At 50.0% G+C, this 19,911-nt stretch overlaps 1 protein-coding gene across 3 annotated transcripts in view; it reads left to right on the top strand.

The window, feature by feature from the left end:
• The first annotated feature begins 6,607 nt into the window (after positions 1–6,607).
• ZYG11B (zyg-11 family member B, cell cycle regulator) overlaps positions 6,608–19,911 on the top strand; it is a 151,858-nt gene continuing 138,554 nt past the window's right edge. For 2 of the 3 annotated variants that reach the window (XM_083157926.1, XM_083157924.1), the window contains exons 1-2: positions 6,608–6,634; positions 15,958–16,123. In XM_083157926.1, the coding sequence (XP_083014052.1) occupies positions 6,623–6,634; positions 15,958–16,123 (178 nt within the window). In that variant the 5' untranslated portion in view covers positions 6,608–6,622. Of the gene's footprint in view, positions 6,635–10,391; positions 10,543–15,957; positions 16,124–19,911 lie in introns of those variants that run through there. The other variant, XM_083157925.1, reaches the window with a different exon arrangement.

Here is a 19,911-nt window from a genome sequence, read left to right as displayed (position 1 = left end):
AGTAGTCAGAGGTAAAATACAACCGAGTTTATTTAGCAGATGGTTGTAATATGACAGGCAGTAAAGTATGCAGGGATAATGACACAGTTCATGCAGATTGCAATACTTTACAGATATGATGAGAAATGGTATCGATGGTGGAACATCGGATCCGGATATCGGATGTGGAAACTGTGGGTCCGGAATGACGGACGGAAGGCTTGGAAGCTTGACTGTGGGTCCAGAATGACGGACGGAAGCTTGAGCTGGAGATCCGGAATATCGGACTACAGGTGATGTGGGAACATCGATGGTTGGTGGTGATGCTGGAGCATCGAAGGACCAGAGTCCCGGAGCTAGGCTTGGTCGCTGGGCTGAAGAGGCAGGATCACAGGCGATGGAATAACCTGGACTTCACAGGAGATGGAATAACCTGGAATACACTGCAGCATGGAAGACAACACCAGCAGAGAATACACTTGCACGGAGACAAGGACAGCTGACCATACACTGGAGACAACTGAAGCACTAGCAATGGTTCTGAGAGCTCCCAGCATACTTATCCCCACTGGGTGGCCAGGATTGGCCGAGGAAGTATGACAGGGAGATCAGAACCAACAGGATTGGACAGCACAGACATGTGACTGGGAAGAACATGGCAGCCCCCATGTCTGCTATGGCGGGAAAGTGTGTTTGTGCACACCATGCTGGATACTGGGAGCAATGGCGGCAGACAGGTGGATTGCCGTGCACTGGGGACTGTCACTGGGAGACAGGACGCCGGCAGAGATGACGTCTGGACCGCAAGCTGAACCTGCGGAGGCACTTAGCCGGTAAGAAAGTCTGTCTGACAGCTCGGATCGTGACAGTCAGCAGGCAGCACATACATGGCAGCATTGTGGGGGCACAGAGTGATGGGAGGGGTCTGAGATTAGAAAAATCATCATCCTGATGGTCAGCAACATGGAGTCGCTACCCCATGCTGAGAAGGTCGGGACCCACAGTTTGAGAACCTCTGATATACAGCATACTGTACATCTACAGGACCAATATCCCAGTCTACAGACCTTCAGCCTAACGCTATTTGCCAAGGCTCCATGCAGGATCTTCTTTAGTCAAGTCTGAAGATTTGGCTTACTAATAATGCCTCCATATACAGGTATACTGGGAGGTACCTCATGCTGCATAATGTGGGACTCACCTGCAGCGCCTGAGATATAATCACTGTCACTACCGGCTTTGTGGCTGATCTGTCACACATGCACAATCCAGCGAGCGAGTATCAGTAACACACAAGGCAATAAATCCTCCAGAGTCTCAACCTCTACCACATAGTACTCTGCAGTAGCTGCTCCTATCCCCTAACACCTGCAGTGGCTGCTCCTATCCCCTAACACCTGCAGTGGCTGCTCCTATCCCCTAACACCTGCAGTGGCTGCTCTTATCCCCTAACACCTGCAGTGGCTGCTCTTATACCCTAACACCTGCAGTGGCTGCTCTTATCCCCTAACACCTGCAGTAGCTGCTCTTATCCCCTAACACCTGCAGTGGCTGCTCTTATACTCTAACACCTGCAGTGGCTGCTCTTATACCCTAACACCTGCAGTGGCTGCTATTATCCTCTAACACCTGCAGTGGCTGCTCCTATCCCCTAACACCTGCAGTGGCTGCTCCTATCCCCTTACACCTGCAGTGGCTGCTCCTATCCCCTTACACCTGCAGTGGCTGCTCTTATCCCCTAACACCTGCAGTGGCTGCTCTTATACCCTAACACCTGCAGTGGCTGCTCTTATCCCCTAACACCTGCAGTGGCTGCTCTTATCCCCTAACACCTGCAGTGGCTGCACTTATCCCCTAACACTTGCAGTGGCTGCTCTTATCCCCTAACACCTGCAGTGGCTGCTCTTATCCCTTAACACCTGCCGCCCGTGGTTAGATCTTGGCTCAAAATAACCACAGGAGTAGAGGCTGGCTGGTACTAAAACCTGGGAACCATGTTCATGCCAGAGACCCTCGCAAAGTAGCAAGACTTGACCACAGAAGACGATGAATTAAATTTCCTAACAAAAATACGCATAGAATCGGCGTATTCCTATAAAATATAAAGCCTGGGGCTGTCCCCGGTGGCCCTAGGGCGGTGGCCACCGGGATGATTAAATGTGTAAAAAATAGAAATAAACTATTTGGTTCTGCTGTGGAACTATGAGTCCCAGCAAGCCTGGCCAGCATACTGGGGCTTGGAGAACCACAAGTTTAATGTGCTTGCTGGGACTCTTAGTTCCACAGCAGAAGCAATAGTTAAATAAATACAGACTGACACCAGCAAAATAAAACTTTATTCCATTCGGAGCCCATTTATACTGATACCTATTTTGACATGTAGGTCTACCCCTGTCCATCCGCTGGACCTGAAGGAATCCAATGTGGGTACCTGTAGAGGGAATCCATACTTACAAGGGTCCTCCGGCGTAGATCGTGTCCTCTTCATTCCAAGTAGGAATCCAGGGACTTGGTAAAATAAAAAAACGAGTGACCTGACGCCCAGAACGAACTCCGGAGAAGCAGCTGGATGTGTGTTTACATCCTGCAGCTCCTCCTCCCGAATACCGCTATTGGCTGCCTAACAACTCCTGATTAGGCCACCGGGGACAGCCCCAGGCCTCAGATAAATTCTGGAGGGGGGGGACCCTTCATTGGGGGGTCCCCCACTTCCACAGGATCCCTGCCCAGGCTGACTGGTCAGCGGGTTAATGCTTTGGCCGGGGGGACTTGTATAAAAAGTGTCCCCCGGACTGTGGCATTACCCTGCTGGCTGGTTGGGCCTGGTACTGGTTCACAAAATATGGGGGACCCAAATTCATTTCATCCCCAGTATTTTGGGACCAGGACCTGCCCTTGGGCCTGGTGCTGGTTTTGAAAAATACAAGGAACCCCTGTGACCGGACACCTGCCCTTACGCTCTGGCTACGCCCTTCGGGTCCACAGATGGCCACAGAAGGGGTCCTGTCCCCAGCTCAGTGCCGCTCATACAGTTTAAAACATGTCAAGTGCCCTTGTTCCAAATAACGGCGAAGCACGGAAAGTTGACCCCTTCAGTGCTGTGGCCGCCATTAACCCCGTGTTCCTGGCTCTCCGGCCACAACCCCTATTTCATTTGTTCCCTGATTTGATTAAAATCAGGACCGGCTGTTTGAGCCTGGGGCTGGTTATGCCCATGCCCCCCCCCCCCCCCCCCCCCACGCCATTTAAAAAAAATGTATTTATTTATTTTTTCAATTTTTTTTTACACTGCAGCCTGCACTGATCTGACTGATATGATGGATCTGACTGATATGACGGATCTGACTGATATGACGGATGTGACTGACATGACGGGTCTGACTGATATGACGGATCTGACTGATATGACGGATCTGACTGATATGACGTGTCTGACTGACATGACGGATCTAACTGATATGACGGATCTGACTGATATGCCTGATCTGACTGATATGACGGATCTGGCTGATATGACCGATCTGACGGATCTGACTGATATGATGGGTCTCACTGATATGACGTGTCTGACTGATATGACGGGTCTGACTGATATGACGTGTATGACTGATATGACGGATCTGACTGATCCATGCAGGCTGCCGACTCGTATTTGTATTTAGTGGCCATATATACAGTATATAGAATACGACTGGCTACGCCATTGGCCAAATATGAATTTGTAAATATGGCAGATTAGTAAATCTTCCCTAATTGCGAATCGTATTTCTCAAAATATACGGCCATCGCCAGTTGTATTCATTCGTATTAAGAATACGAATACTACTGAGTCATATTCATATTCTTAGCAAATTTCCCCCAATATCAATCTGAAGTCTTTGTATAAGGTACAGTATTGCAGTAGAGAATATGCATTAATAACAACAGTAGCTAGTGATGGTAATCGCTGCAGTGTATGCACACTGATGGTGGTGCAGTGTAATAACACTGATGGTGGTGCAGTGTAATAACACTGATGGTGGTGCAGTGTAATAACACTGATGGTGGGGCAGTGTAATAACACTGATAGTGGGGCAGTGTAATAACACTGATGGTGGGGCAGTGTAATAACACTGATGGTGGGGCAGTGTAATAACACTGATGGTGGTGCAGTGTAATAACACTGATGGTGGTGCAGTGTAATAACACTGATGGTGGGGCAGTCTAATAACACTGATAGTGGGGCAGTGTAATAACACTGATGGTGGGGCAGTGTAATAACACTGATGGTGGTGCAGTGTAATAACACTGATAGTGGGGCAGTGTAATAACACTGATGGTGGGGCAGTGTAATAACACTGATGGTGGGGCAGTGTAATAACACTGATGGTGGTGCAGTGTAATAACACTGATGGTGGTGCAGTGTAATAACACTGATGGTGGGGCAGTCTAATAACACTGATAGTGGGGCAGTGTAATAACACTGATGGTGGGGCAGTGTAATAACACTGATGGTGGGGCAGTGTAATAACACTGATGGTGGGGCAGTATAATAACACTGATGGTGGTGCAGTGTAATAACACTGATGGTGGTGCAGTGTAATAACACTGATGGTGGTGCAGTGTAATAACACTGATGGTGGGGCAGTCTAATAACACTGATAGTGGGGCAGTGTAATAACACTGATGGTGGGGCAGTGTAATAACACTGATGGTGGGGCAGTGTAATAACACTGATGGTGGGGCAGTGTAATAACACTGATGGTGGTGCAGTGTAATAACACTGATGGTGGTGCAGTGTAATAACACTGACGGTGGTGCAGTGTAATAACACTGATGTGGTGCAGTGTAATAACACTGATAGTGGTGCAGTGTAATAACACTGATAGTGGGGCAGTGTAATAACACTGATGGTGGGGCAGTGTAATAACACTGATGGTGGGGCAGTGTAACACACTGATGTTGGTGCAGTATAATAACACTGATGGTGGGGCAGTGTAATAACACTGATGGTGGTGCAGTGTAATAACACTGATGGTGGTGCAGTGTAATAACACTGATGGTGGTGAAGTGTAATAACACTGATGGTGGTGCAGTGTAATAACACTGATGGTGGTGCAGTGTATGCAAACTGATGGTGGTGCAGTGTAATAACACTGATGGTGGTGAAGTGTAATAACACTGATGGTGGTGCAGTGTAATAACACTAATAGTGGTGCAGTGTAATAACACTGATGGTGGTGCAGTGTATGCAAACTGATGGTGGTGCAGTGTAATAACACTGATGGTGGTGTAGTGTAATAACACTGATGGTGGCACAGTGTAATAACACTGATGGTGGTGCAGTGTAATAACGCTGATGGTGGTGCAGTGTATGCACACTGATGGTGGTGCAGCGTAATAACACTGATGGTGGTGCAGCGTAATAACACTGATGGTGGTGCAGTGTAATAACACGGATGGTGGGGCAGTGTAATAACACTGATGGTGGGGCAGTGTAATAACACTGATGGTGGGGCAGTGTAATAACACTGATGATGGGCCGTGTAATAACACTGATGTTGGTGCAGTGTAATAACACTGATGGTGGTGCAGTGTAATAACACTGATGGTGGTGCAGTGTAATAACACTGATGGTGGTGCAGTGTAATAACACTGATGGTGGTGCAGTGTAATAACACTGATGGTGGTGCAGTGTAATAACACTGATGGTGGTGCAGTGTAATAACACTAAAAGTTGTGCAGTGTAATAACACTGATGGTGTTGCAGTGTATGCAAACTGATGGTGGTGCAGTGTATGCAAACTGATGGTGGTGCAGTGTAATAACACTGATGGTGGCGCAGTGTAATAACACTGATGGTGGCGCAGTGTAATAACACTGATGGTGGTGCAGTGTAATAACGCTGATGGTGGTGCAGTGTATGCACACTGATGGTGGTGCAGCGTAATAACACTGATGGTGGTGCAGCATAATAACACTGATGGTGGGGCAGTGTAATAACACTGATGGCGGTGCAGTGTATGCAAACTGATGGTGGTGCAGTGTAATAACACTGATGGTGGTGCAGTGTAATAACACTGATGGTGGGGCAGTGTAATAACACTGATGGTGGTGCAGTGTAATAACACTGATGGTGGTGCAGTGTAATAACACTCATGTTGGTGCAGTGTAATAACACTGATGGTGGTGCAGTGTAATAACACTGATGGTGGTGCAGTGTATGCACACTGATGGTGGTACAGTGTAAAAACACTGATGGTGGTGCAGTGTATGGACACTGATGGTGGTGCAGTGTAATAACACTGATGGTGGTGTAGTGTAATAACGCTGATGGTGGTGCAGTGTATGCACACTGATGGTGGTGCAGTGTAATAACACTGATGGTTTGTGCGGTGTAATAACACTGATGGTGGGGCAGTGTAATAACACTGATGGTGGTGCAGTGTATGCAAACTGATGCTGGTGCAGTGTATGCACACTGATGGTGGTGCAGTGTATGCACACTGATGGTGTTTTTCAGGGACACTCGAAAGACACAAGGATGAGGGAGAAGCAGACTGTTTTACCCAACGTGGGTGGTCCCTGAAAAAAGTCCTGTCTAATCTAGAAGGAGGAGGGGAATATCCCAGTGTTATGGTTGCCATGGGATCTCTAGGAAGAAATGGAATTATCGGTGAGTATAATTCCCATCTATCTATCCAACACTCTTACACTTAAATAAGGGGGCATGGACTGGTAGTTAGGGATGTGCCTAGTTAGGGTTAGCTGGGATGGTTTTAGGGGTGTCCCACACCCCAGGCGCATTTAGAATGTTAGGGGCTTACCCGATGAGATTACCTGGATGTGGTGGGTAAGTTATATATGTGACACAATGAGCCTCTCATTACATAGAGTAAACCTGTGTCACCCATTATACACCCTTCTTACAGCCCTTTCACACGGCATCCTTCACCGGGGTTATTGCTGGTCTCTGTGCGGTGTGAAAGCACCAAATCCTATAACCCGGGTCCAGCAACCTGGCATTCCAATCTGTGTTAAAATAAATGGGTAACCTGGGTCATGCAACCCTGGATTCGTTCACACTATGGAGGAGGCTCCAAGCGTGGCCCCTAGGACACAATGCTCTATTCCTGGACTTCTCCCTTCATTCATTCTTATCATCACCTGTGGTGAAATGCCTGTCTGGTGCCTGTGCAAAACAGGTGCTGGCAATCCGAAATAAAGAGGGAATTCCAGGAACAGAGCATTGTGTCCCTCCTGGAGAGTGGCATGCTGGGAGTTATTATGTTATTAGGTTTGGTGCTTTCACACCGCGCCTTGACCTGTGTCCAGTAACCCAACAATAACCTGGGTTTAAGTTGTGATGGGACAGGGGTAATAGGGTACATCATACAGGGCCATCTCTAATTTCATTGCTCCATATATCTCTAACCTCATCTCCATTCATACACCCTCCTGCCCTCTACGGTCGGCTGACGACTGTCGTCTCTCCTCCACCCTGATCACTGCTTCCCATGCTAGAGTACAGGACTTTGCCCGTGCTGCACCCCTTCAGTGGAACGCACTCCCTCGCTCCATTAGACTCTCCCCGACCTTGCAAAGCTTCAAACGGGCACTGAAAACTCACCTATTCATCAAAGCATACCTTTCCACTGCATAAACCAGCTGGTTCTCCGACCCCTTGCCTGTTTACATCCTGCTATCTAACCACCACCCCCTCGCTTGCACCTCTTGTAATCTGTCTGTATCCCCTTCCTACTAGATTGTAAGCTCCTCCGAGTAGGGCCCTCTTCCCTCCTGTTGTCAAAGCCCACTTCTCTTCACATGTCACTCACAGCTCTCCTTTACTCCAACACTCAGTGACCATCTTCGTCTGCATACTCACCTCCATCATTGGCCTCTAGCCTCTAGTTGTATGTTGGTTGAGCCCTCACTACTTACATTTAAGCTGTAATGTGTATTGAACTGTGGCGCTCTTTATTTGTACTGTATTTTTGTTATTTATTCAATGTTATGCCAAGCTTTGTCTCCCTGTATTGTTCCTTTGTACGGCGCTGCAAAACACTTGTGGCGCCTTATAAATAAAATTATTATAAATATAATAATAATAATAATAATAGGGTGCGCAGTCTGGGGCCTCTCCCTGTATATACAGTAGCTCTGTGCTGGATACACTTATAATAACATGCCTCTATCACCACCTAGTGGACATAGTGGGTATAACCACAGCCATCTATAGAAGCTGTGCAGTATGTATAGCCCTAGGCGAATAGCATTCCAGCCAGTGGCGTAACTACCTTTTATGCGCCCCCCCCCCCCCCCCGCCGCAAATTTTTCGGCGCCCACCTCCCCTCTGCACCTCCCCCCCCCCCCCCATGCCCGTACCTGCCTGCCCGGCCGAATCTGCGGTCACGGTCCCGTCGCCGGCTCCTGCTGTTATAATGAAAACTGACTCTTACAAAATGGCTTCATTATAGCAGCAGGAGCTGGCCGCTGGCGCCGGCCCCCGGGAGACGGAGAGACACTGGACTATCACGGCAGGCAAGACAGCAGCGGGTAACTATAGCCCCGCAGACCCCTGGCGCCCAAATGTTCCCTGCGCCTCCCCACCACCGCGGGGGCTGCGGAGCCATAGCTACGCCAGATTCCAGCTATTGGCCATCTAAAAAAGGTGCTAGCCCCAGTGATGCAGCTGAAAGCTGAGGATCCCCTCTTTCCATGGGTACAAGAATTTTAAAAATCGGCCACTGATTTTAAAGCAGTGGTCCCCACCCAAGCCTGTTAATTGCTCTTCCCAGTCAGATATTTCAGGTTCTATCTGACTTAATGGTTTGAGGGGGGGAGAGACACTGTGGTCTGCTGAGGGGGATGGCACTGTTACTTGCATGGGGGACACTGCAGCCTGAGGGGAGGACAGTGCCAGGGAAGTGTAGGGGACACTGCGGCCTGGAGGGAAAGACACTGCCGCCTGGAGGGACACTGCAGCCTGTGTGGTGAGTCACTGTGGCCTAGGGGGGAAAGACACTGCGGCCTGTGTGTGTGTGTGTGTGGTGGGGGGGGGGGGGACACTACAGTCTGCGGGTGACACACACACTGTGGCCTGGAGGGAAAGACACACTGCGGCCTGTTGGAGGGATGGGACATTGCTGGGGGAAAGACTCTGCGGCCAATGCAGGGGGACACTGCAGGGTGGAGGATGACGACACTGCGACCTGGGTGGAAAGACATTGCGGCCTGTTGGTGGGAGACACTGCAGAATGGGAATGCGGGAGGGAACACTGCAATCTGCATGCGCAGGGGGGCGATGACACTGCTTCCTGCATGGAGGACACTGTTGCCTGGGGGGAACAGTGCCAGGGAAGCGTAGGGGACACTGTGGACTGTTGGGGGGGAGGCACTGCAGTCTGCGGGGGTGAGGATTGGCACTGTGGCCTGCAGTGTGCGGACACTGCGGAAAGGGGGGGGGACAGCAATCCACACAAGGAGGCCTGCATAGGTCACAGTACCAGGGAAGCGTAGGGGACATTGCGGGGGGGGGGGGGGGGGGTGGGGGCACAGTAGTCTGCGGGGGTGGGGATTGGCACTGTGGCCTTCAGTGGGTGGACACACACACAGCCAGCGGTCCACAGAGGGGGACACTGAGGCCTGTAGGGGGGTGGGTTGCGAAGACCCTGCAGCCTGCATAGGTCACAGTACCAGGGAAGCGTAGGGGACATTGCGGGGGGGGGGGAGGCACTGCAGTCTGCGGGGGTGAGGATTGGCACTGTGGCTAGGGTGACCAACTCATCCCTTTAATCCGGGACACATATTAATTACACAGGTTCTGTGGCTGGCTTTCACCTGGTTTTAAACTGCCACACCACAAGACTCCATTTCACCTGGTTTTAAACTGGCACAGAACCTGTGTAATTAATATGTGTCCCGGATTAAAGGGATGAGTTGGTCACCCTAACTGTGGCCTGCAGTGTGCGGACACTGCGGAAAGGGGGGGGGACAGCAATCCACACAAGGAGGCCTGCATAGGTCACAGTACCAGGGAAGCGTAGGGGACATTGCGGGGGCACAGCAGTCTGCGGGGGTGGGGATTGGCACTGTGGCCTTCAGTGGGTGGACACACACAGCCAGCGGTCCACAGAGGGGGACACTGAGGCCTGTAGGGGGGTGGGTTGCGAAGACACTGCAGCCTGCATAGGTCACAGACAGTGCCAGGGAAGTGTAGGGGACACTGTGGGCTGTTGGAGGGGAGTCACTGCAGTCTGCGGGGGTGGGGATTGGCACTGTGGTCTGCATTGGGCGGACACACACACAGCGGTCCACAGAGGGGGACACTGCGGCCTGCAAAGGGCACAGTACCAGGGAAGCGTAGGTGTAGCCAGCCACTGAGAATCATAGCTATCCCATAATATGACATGCCTGCCTGCTGCCCTGCTTGTACCCCCCGCCAGTGATGTGCGGCTCCTTTAAGAGCGGTTACCTGGCAACGCGTTCCCTTCCCGGCCTCCTCCCCGGGCTCCTCCTCCCGCCCGCCCGCCTCCTGCAGCCCGTGGTGCGCCGGGGCCCGAGCCGCCGGAAGCCGCCATGGTACGTACCCTGATCACACACATACGTGTGCTTAGCATGTAGCTGCATATGTGTGACGTCATGCAGCCGACAAATACATCATACATGTACAGGGGCAGCAGGGTGACGTGTGGTGTCATACATGTACAGGGGCAGCAGGGGGACGTGTGGTGTCATACATGTACAGGGGCAGCAGGGTGACGTGTGGTGTCATACATGTACAGGGAGAGCAGGGTGACGTGTGGTGTCATACATGTACAGGGGCAGCAGGGTGACGTGTGGTGTCATACATGTACAGGGGCAGCAGGGTGACGTGTGGTGTCATACATGTACAGGGGGCAGCAGGGTGACGTGTGGTGTCATACATGTACAGGGGGAGCAGGGTGACGTGTGGTGTCATACATGTACAGGGGGCAGCAGGGTGACGTGTGGTGTCATACATGTACAGGGGGAGCAGGGTGACGTGTGGTGTCATACATGTACAGGGGCAGCAGGGTGACGTGTGGTGTCATACATGTACAGGGGGAGCAGGGGGACGTGTGGTGTCATACATGTACAGGGGACAGCAGGGTGACGTGTGGTGTCATACATGTACAGGGGAGCAGGGGGACGTGTGGTGTCATACATGTACAGGGGCAGCAGGGTGACGTGTGGTGTCATACATGTACAGGGGCAGCAGGGTGACGTGTGGTGTCATACATGTACAGGGGGCAGCAGGGTGACGTGTGGTGTCATACATGTACAGGGGACAGCAGGGTGACGTGTGGTGTCATACATGTACAGGGGGAGCAGGGTGACGTGTGGTGTCATACATGTACAGGGGCAGCAGGGTGACGTGTGGTGTCATACATGTACAGGGGCAGCAGGGTGACGTGTGGTGTCATACATGTACAGGGGGAGCAGGGTGACGTGTGGTGTCATACATGTACAGGGGGAGCAGGGTGACGTGTGGTGTCATACATGTACAGGGGGCAGCAGGGTGACGTGTGGTGTCATACATGTACAGGGGACAGCAGGGTGACGTGTGGTGTCATACATGTACAGGGGCAGCAGGGTGACGTGTGGTGTCATACATGTACAGGGGCAGCAGGGTGACGTGTGGTGTCATACATGTACAGGGGGCAGCAGGGTGACGTGTGGTGTCATACATGTACAGGGGACAGCAGGGTGACGTGTGGTGTCATACATGTACAGGGGCAGCAGGGTGACGTGTGGTGTCATACATGTACAGGGGGAGCAGGGTGACGTGTGGTGTCATACATGTACAGGGGCAGCAGGGTGACGTGTGGTGTCATACATGTACAGGGGCAGCAGGGTGACGTGTGGTGTCATACATGTACAGGGGGAGCAGGGTGACGTGTGGTGTCATACATGTACAGGGGGAGCAGGGTGACGTGTGGTGTCATACATGTACAGGGGGCAGCAGGGTGACGTGTGGTGTCATACATATACAGGGGACAGCAGGGTGACGTGTGGTGTCATACATGTACAGGGGCAGCAGGGTGACGTGTGGTGTCATACATGTACAGGGGCAGCAGGGTGACGTGTGGTGTCATACATGTACAGGGGGAGCAGGGTGACGTGTGGTGTCATACATGTACAGGGGACAGCAGGGTGACGTGTGGTGTCATACATGTACAGGGGCAGCAGGGTGACGTGTGGTGTCATACATGTACAGGGGGAGCAGGGTGACGTGTGGTGTCATACATGTACAGGGGGAGCAGGGTGACGTTTGGTGTCATACATGTACAGGGGGAGCAGGGTGACGTGTGGTGTCATACATGTACAGGGGCAGCAGGGGGACGTGTGGTGTCATACATGTACAGGGGGAGCAGGGGGACGTGTGGTGTCATACATGTACAGGGGGAGCAGGGTGACGTGTGGTGTCATACATGTACAGTGGGAGCAGGGTGACGTGTGGTGTCATACATGTACAGGGGGCAGCAGGGTGACGTGTGGTGTCATACATGTATAGGGCAGCAGGGTGACGTGTGGTGTCATACATGTACAGGGGGCAGCAGGGTGACGTGTGGTGTCATACATGTACAGGGGGAGCAGGGTGACGTGTGGTGTCATACATGTACAGGGGGAGCAGGGTGACGTGTGGTGTCATACATGTACAGGGGGAGCAGGGTGACGTGTGGTGTCATACATGTACAGGGGCAGCAGGGGGACGTGTGGTGTCATACATGTACAGGGGGAGCAGGGTGACGTGTGGTGTCATACATGTACAGGGGGAGCAGGGTGACGTGTGGTGTCATACATGTACAGGGGGAGCAGGGTGACGTGTGATGTCATACATGTACAGGGGGAGCAGGGTGACGTGTGGTGTCATACATGTACAGGGGGCAGCAGGGTGACGTGTGGTGTCATACATGTACAGGGGGCAGCAGGGTGACGTGTGGTGTCATACATGTACAGGGGCAGCAGGGTGACGTGTGGTGTCATACATGTACAGGGGGAGCAGGGTGACGTGTGGTGTCATACATGTACAGGGGGCAGCAGGGTGACGTGTGGTGTCATACATGTACAGGGGGCAACAGGGTGACGTGTGGTGTCATACATGTTTGTACAGGACAGCAGGGTGATGTGTGGTGTCATACATGTACAGGCTAGCATGATGACTCAAAAATGTACAGAGTGGCATGATAGCATTAGGAGTCATACATGTACAGGCTGGCAGGATAACATAATTAGTTATACATGTACAGGCTAGCATGATGAATCATACATGTACAGCCTGGCAGGAGAACATGAAGAGTCATACATATACAGGCTAGCATGTGTCAAACATGTACAGACTGGCATGATAGCATTAGGAGTCATACATGTACAGGGTAACATAATGAGTCATACATGTACAGGCAGGCAGGATAGCAGTAGGAGCCAAGCTGGCAGGAGAACATGATTAGTCTCACATGTACAGGCTAGCATGATGAGTCATACATGTACATACTTGCAGGATAAAATGAGTAGTCATATATGTACAGGCTAGCATGATAAGTTGTACATGTACAGGCTGGCAGGATAACATGAGTTATACATGTACAGCCTAGCATGTTGAGCCATACATGTGCAGCCTGGCAGGATAACATGATTAGTCATACAGGATGGCAGGGAATGGTGTGTAAAGTGATACAAATTATATATTTTTATATATATATATATATATATATGGGGAGAGAGAGAGAGAGAGATTGGCACTCCTTGTGACAAAAATGCAGCTACGCCGGTGCCAGCACAAAACGGATATAGAAGACTTGCGGTGGGGCACTCGTGGCAGGTAACCTGACGACAAAGTCATATATATATATATATATATATATATATATATATATATATATATATATATATATATATACACAAAATAGGATATAGCACACAGAAGGATATGGGGGTGGTGTCCTTAAATTAATGTTATGCACTTCCCACTTGTAATGGGCGTCTGCACGAGTCCAAGAGCGGACGGTGGTGGACCGTCTGTATAGGAGGAAAGGTATTTGGAAAGAAATATGGAACTCAGCGATCTGTGCTATATACTGTATGCCATATATACGTAGCACAGATCGCCGAGTTCCATATTTCTTTCCAAATATATATATATAGATATGTGTGTATGTGTATATAATATCTATCAATAGTGGTTCTGGCTATTTACAGTATACACATAAAGTACAATATTAAAGTCCAATCTTGTTGTATTTGTATATGTCTTCGGTATACTGTCATCTCACTGTATACTGTGTACTGATATACCGATAGAACACGATTGGACTTCTCCTTGTCTCACTGGTTGTTGTACTTCCTGTGGGTACTGTAATAATTACAGGCGACACAACCGCTATTGTTGTCATATTTTTCCCAGCCTTCAGGGAATTGATTGGTTAGGCTGCCAGGATACGTAACTAGGTCGACATGGGTTAGTTCGACACAAGCATAATGTCGACAGTCAAAAGGTCAACATGGGGTTTTTCACTTGTTTGAGCCGACATGTGCCGACAGGCGGTATTTCATGCCCTGACATCCACTAGGGCGTGTTGGGAGAATAAAATAGTGTGCCCGAAGCATGGCGAGGCACCGTGCCCGACGCATTGCGAGCGCAGCGCTTCTGTGTCCATGTCCAGTGTGTCGAAATTCGGGAAAAACCCCATGTCGACTTTTTAACTGTCAACCTTCCCCATGACTACCTAATGCTTGTGTCGACCCAATGACTCAACCCTTGTCGACCTTCATGCATGTCACCTAGTGATGTAACACTAATTCTTGTCGACTTAGTTACTGTCTATCCAATGGGGTGCCGGATGGGATCCCGACAGTCATTAACCCGACGTCGGGATCCCGACTGTTAAATCCCAGACGGATGGCCGGCGGATATTTTCCCTCGTGGGGGTCCACGACCCCCATAGAGGGAGAATAGAATAGGTGGGGAGCGTAGCGTGCCTGTCACATGCAGCCGTTCTCTCTGCTCACATATACCGGGTGCCGGACGGCTATGGTGGTCCACGACCCCCATAGAGGGAGAATAGAATAGGTGGGGAGCATAGCTCGCCACCGTGCCCGCAGCGTGGCGAGCGCAGCGAGCCCGCAAGGGGCTTTGTTGCGCTGGCCACGCTGTCTGAGGCCAGGCAGTCGGGATAATGACTGTCGGGATCCCGGCTGTCAGTGAGTTATACCACACCCATCCAATGATCCCATTCCAGGCTGCCTCAGAATTAGGGAATATTCTGTTACACTAATTGTAATATATTAGCGCGCATAGGAATATTGGGGAGATATACATACATACATACATACATACATACATACATGACCTGGGACGGCACTCCTCAAACTGATGCAATGGAGGCAGATGTGGGGGCGGCAGCACTCAAACAAAATACACAGCTCGCAGGTTTGCCAACGTTTCGAGACCTCTAGGTCCTGTTCATGTCCGTCGGCGTCAAGCCAGGCGGCGCGGTCAAATGATGTCATCGTCATTCGACCACAGGATAACGACGGTGGCAGCAAGATCAGTTAGTTGTGGTAATTTACTCCTGCTAATTGAATTCCCCAGTATATCCCTTTCACATCCCGGGTCTCTGTGCAGTGTGAAAGGGTCTTTTCAAATTTCCCAGGGTTAATCCTGGGTCGGACCCGGGTTGCTGTACAGTGTAAATGGGTAACCCGGGTCGAGCGACCTGGATCCCGTTCATACTATAGAGGAGACAGTACTTGAAGACCACATCCTCTGCGTTTCCCCGCTCCTGTCTGACCTCAGCGACCTAGCAAATTCCAGGTGGCTGTGGGGAGCTGAACCTTGCAAATGCCTGGTCGCTCCCAGGACGGACCCATGTCCAAATCCCGGGAGCGATTCAGCAAGGGGTATATGTGTTCATCTGCCCCCTGGTTGGGTAAGTGCTGATGAGTCTTGTACATGATCCTGTTTCTCTCCTGCAGGAGGAAGCCTCTCCCAAATCCCTGATTGACATCACTCTGCATTACTTAAGCTCTCACCTGGAAAAGTTTTGCCGGGAGAGGCCCGATGGAACCTTCTGCCTGCAAGATGCCGCTGTGTTTCCCCAGGAGGTTGCCGATCGGCTGCTGTGGACTATGGCCATGCAGAGTAATCTACATTCTGCCCTTTATCCGTGTTCCCTAATGCTGTGACTGTCCTGTATCACATGTGCGTTGTGGTGCAGCTTTGTCAGCGGTAGAGAAGGCCTTCACATCTGTCGGCCAGGGGCTGGGCTCCCCATGAGTAGTTTACCTGCCTGTATCATTCTACTTTACGTATTCATACATCTTTACCTGAATAATACGCTCCCAGTATAAGCCCGGTGCCCATTACTAATGCACAACACTTAGCATATTGTCAGCGATTAGTAGCCCTTATTCGGGATCACTCGCAAAGGCAAATTCCTTCTCAGGTGGGGCAGATGTAACTTGTGCAGAGAGAGTTAGATTTGGGTGGGATTTACTTCAAGGTGAGATCTATATTGCAGTGTACAAATAAAGCCACCAGTATTTTCCCTGCACAGAAACAAAATAACACCCAAATCTATCTCTCTCTGCATATGTTACATCTGCCCCCCCACCCCCTCCCCTGCAGTGCACATGGTTTTGTCCATTTGAGAAGGAATTTGTCTTTGTGAGTGAACCAGAATAAGGGCCAATGTTTATGTGCTTAAACCTGGATTTATTGTGTGGAAGCTGTGGAAGGGAGCCTGGGGGATGACACTTGGAATGTGGGTGGAGGTTCCATGGTTACATTTCAAACTGGGTGGGCCAGGTTTCTCATGCATAGTATTTTTCCAGGTTGCACATGCTTACAGAATTTCATATACATACTTCAAACAAAAAGTTATATACTGTAATTATAACACTAAGCTGGGGCTATCTGACCGTGTGCGGTGACTGGTAGATGGTTGGAGAACACCACGTGCCATGTGGTGACTGGGTAGATGGTTGGAGAACACCATGTTCCATGTGGTGACTGGTAGATGGTTGGAGAACACCATGCGCCATGTGGTGACTGGTAGATGGTTGGAGAACGCCATGTGCCATGTGGTGACTGGTAGATGGTTGGAGAACACCACGTGCCATGTGGTGACTGGGTAAATGGTTGGGGAACACCACGTGCCATGTGGTGACTGGTAGATGGTTGGAGAACACCACGTGCCATGTGGTGACTGGTAGATGGTTGGAGAACACCACGTGCCATGTGGTGACTGGGTAGATGGTTGGGGAACACCACGTGCCATGTGGTGACTGGTAGATGGTTGGGGAACACCACGTGGCATGTGGTGACTGGGTAGATGGTTGGAGAACACCACGTGCCATGTGGTGACTGGGTAGATGGTTAGAGAACAAATTGTACACATAGCTAGTGGCAGGTGCTCAATTAGTTTAGTAATACCATTCAGGTGCATGGGAGGAGGGGTAATACTATAGTGTTAATAAGGATTAGTTATAAGAAGCCAAAGCTGTATATAGATGTGAGAGAGAGAGAAGAAAAAAAAAAAGAAATGTAATTAAAATATTAAAGAAAATGTTAGTGAGAAAAAAATAGTGTTAATATAATGTAAAGATGTGCCACACTAGAGCCGCCAAACCAGACCAGGGGCATCGCACCCCACACCACCGTTACCCTAAATTGGGTCTACGATTATCCAGCAAGGAGCCACATGATAATGATAGGCTCCTTCCTTAAATATATCTAAACTAAGAGCTACCTACCTTGGAGCAACCCCAGACTACTCCTTGTGGCATATCAGGACCCACATCTCCTCCTAATGTGGGCTCCCTTCTGCCTCTCACAAACTACACATAGCTAGTGGCAGGCGCTCAATTAGCTTAGTAATACCACTCAGGTGCATGGGAGGAGGGGTTATACTGAGTAAGTAACAATACATGGTTTCTCCCAGCTCACTGATTGGTATAGTAACCAGTCTAGAACACTACATAATAATAGAATTCAGAGATATTGGTTACATATAATTGCGCAAATGTATGTTGGAGAACACCATGTGCCGGATTCTGTAGTGTCTGACTTGCCGGAACGCAATGCGGTAGACTGGTAGAGGGTTGGAGAACACCATGTGCTATATTCTGCACAGTGGAAAGAGAAAAGTTGTAAGCAGCGCTTTAAATTAATAATGGGTGAATCAACTATGTTAAAAAATAACACATTTAATGTAATACAAAAAAATAATGGCAATGGATATACATTTAAAAACAATATAAAATCCAGATCTCACATGGTTGGGAATGTCCACAATCGAAATACGTATATGACCTGTACTGTCCTCACAGGCTCCCACATCAGCCACTCCCTCAACCATCACACTCATCCTGCAAAGGTCACCTTTCTTTTTGGACCTTGCCATTCATAGGTACCATTGACTGTGAGGACAGTACAGGTCATACGTATTTCGATTGTGGACATTCCCAACCATGTGAGATCTGGATTTTATATTGTTTTTAAATGTATATCCATTGCCATTATTTTTTTGTATTACATTAAATGTGTTCTTTTTTAACATAATTGATTCACCCATTATTAATATAAAGCGCTGCTTACAACTTTTCTCTCTCGCCTTGATTTTCTTGGGGACTGACCCACCCCATCTAAGCAGCTGCTATAAGGAAGCAAAAACAGATTAAAGCGCTCAGTCAGAGGCAATTTTGTCTTTGACTTCTGTATTCTTATATTCTGTACAGTGTCTGACTTGCCAGACCGCGTGCGGTGACAGGTAGAGGGTTGGAGAACACCATATGCCATGTTCTGTACAGTGACTGACTTGCCAGACCGCTTGCAATGACTGGTAGATGGTTGGAGAACATCACGTGCCATGTGGTGGCTGGTAGATGGTTGGAGAACACCATGTGCCGTGTTCTGTAGTGTCTGACTTGCCAGGCCATGTGCTGTGACTGGTAGAGGGTTGGAGAATGCCATGTGCTGGGTTCTGTAGTCTCTGACTTACTGAAATGCTTGCAGTGACTGGTCGAGGGTTGGAGAATGCCATGTGCTGGGTTCTGTAGTCTCTGACTTACCGAAATGCTTGCAGTGACTGGTAGAGGGTTGGAGAATGCCATGGAATGGAATGTCTGACTTGTCTGGCCATGTGCGGTGACTGTTAGAGGGTTGGATAACATAATTTGCAAGGTTTGGTATTGTCTGACTTGCTGGATCATGTGTGGTGACTGGTAGAGGGTTGGAGAACACAATGTGCCTTGTTCTATTGTTTCTGGCTTGCCGGGCCTGGTGCTGTGACTGGTAGAGAGTTGGAGAACACCATGGGCAGTGTTCTGTACAGTGTCTGACTTGCCGGAATGCATGCAGTGACAGGTAGAGGGTTGGAGAACGCCATGTGCCGTGTTCTGTACAGTGTCTGACTTGCCGTACTGTATGCGGTGACTGGCAGAGGGTTGGAGAACGCCATGTGCCGTGTTCTGTACAGTGTCTGACTTGCCGGAATGCATGCAGTGACAGGTAGAGGGTTGGAGAACGCCATGTGCCGTGTTCTGTACAGTGTCTGACTTGCCGGAATGCATGCGGTGACTGGTAGAGGGTTGGAGAACGCCATGTGCCGTGTTCTGTAGTGTCTGACTTGCCATACTGTATGCAGTGACAGGTAGAGGGTTGGAGAACGCCATGTGCCGTGTTCTGTACAGTGTCTGACTTGCCGGAATGCATGCAGTGACAGGTAGAGGGTTGGAGAACGCCATGGGCAGTGTTCTGTACAGTGTCTGACTTGCCGTACTGTATGCGGTGACTGGTAGAGGGTTGGAGAATGCCATGTGCCGTGTTCTGTACAGTGTCTGACTTGCCGTACTGTATGCGGTGACTGGTAGAGGGTTGGAGAATGCCATGGGCAGTGTTCTGTACAGTGTCTGACTTGCCGGAATGCA

This window comes from Crinia signifera, chromosome 8 (genome assembly GCF_055691185.1).
Source record: "Crinia signifera chromosome 8, ASM5569118v1, whole genome shotgun sequence".
NCBI lineage: Eukaryota > Metazoa > Chordata > Amphibia > Anura > Myobatrachidae > Crinia > Crinia signifera.
This window is presented reverse-complemented; position numbering and strand designations above follow the sequence as displayed.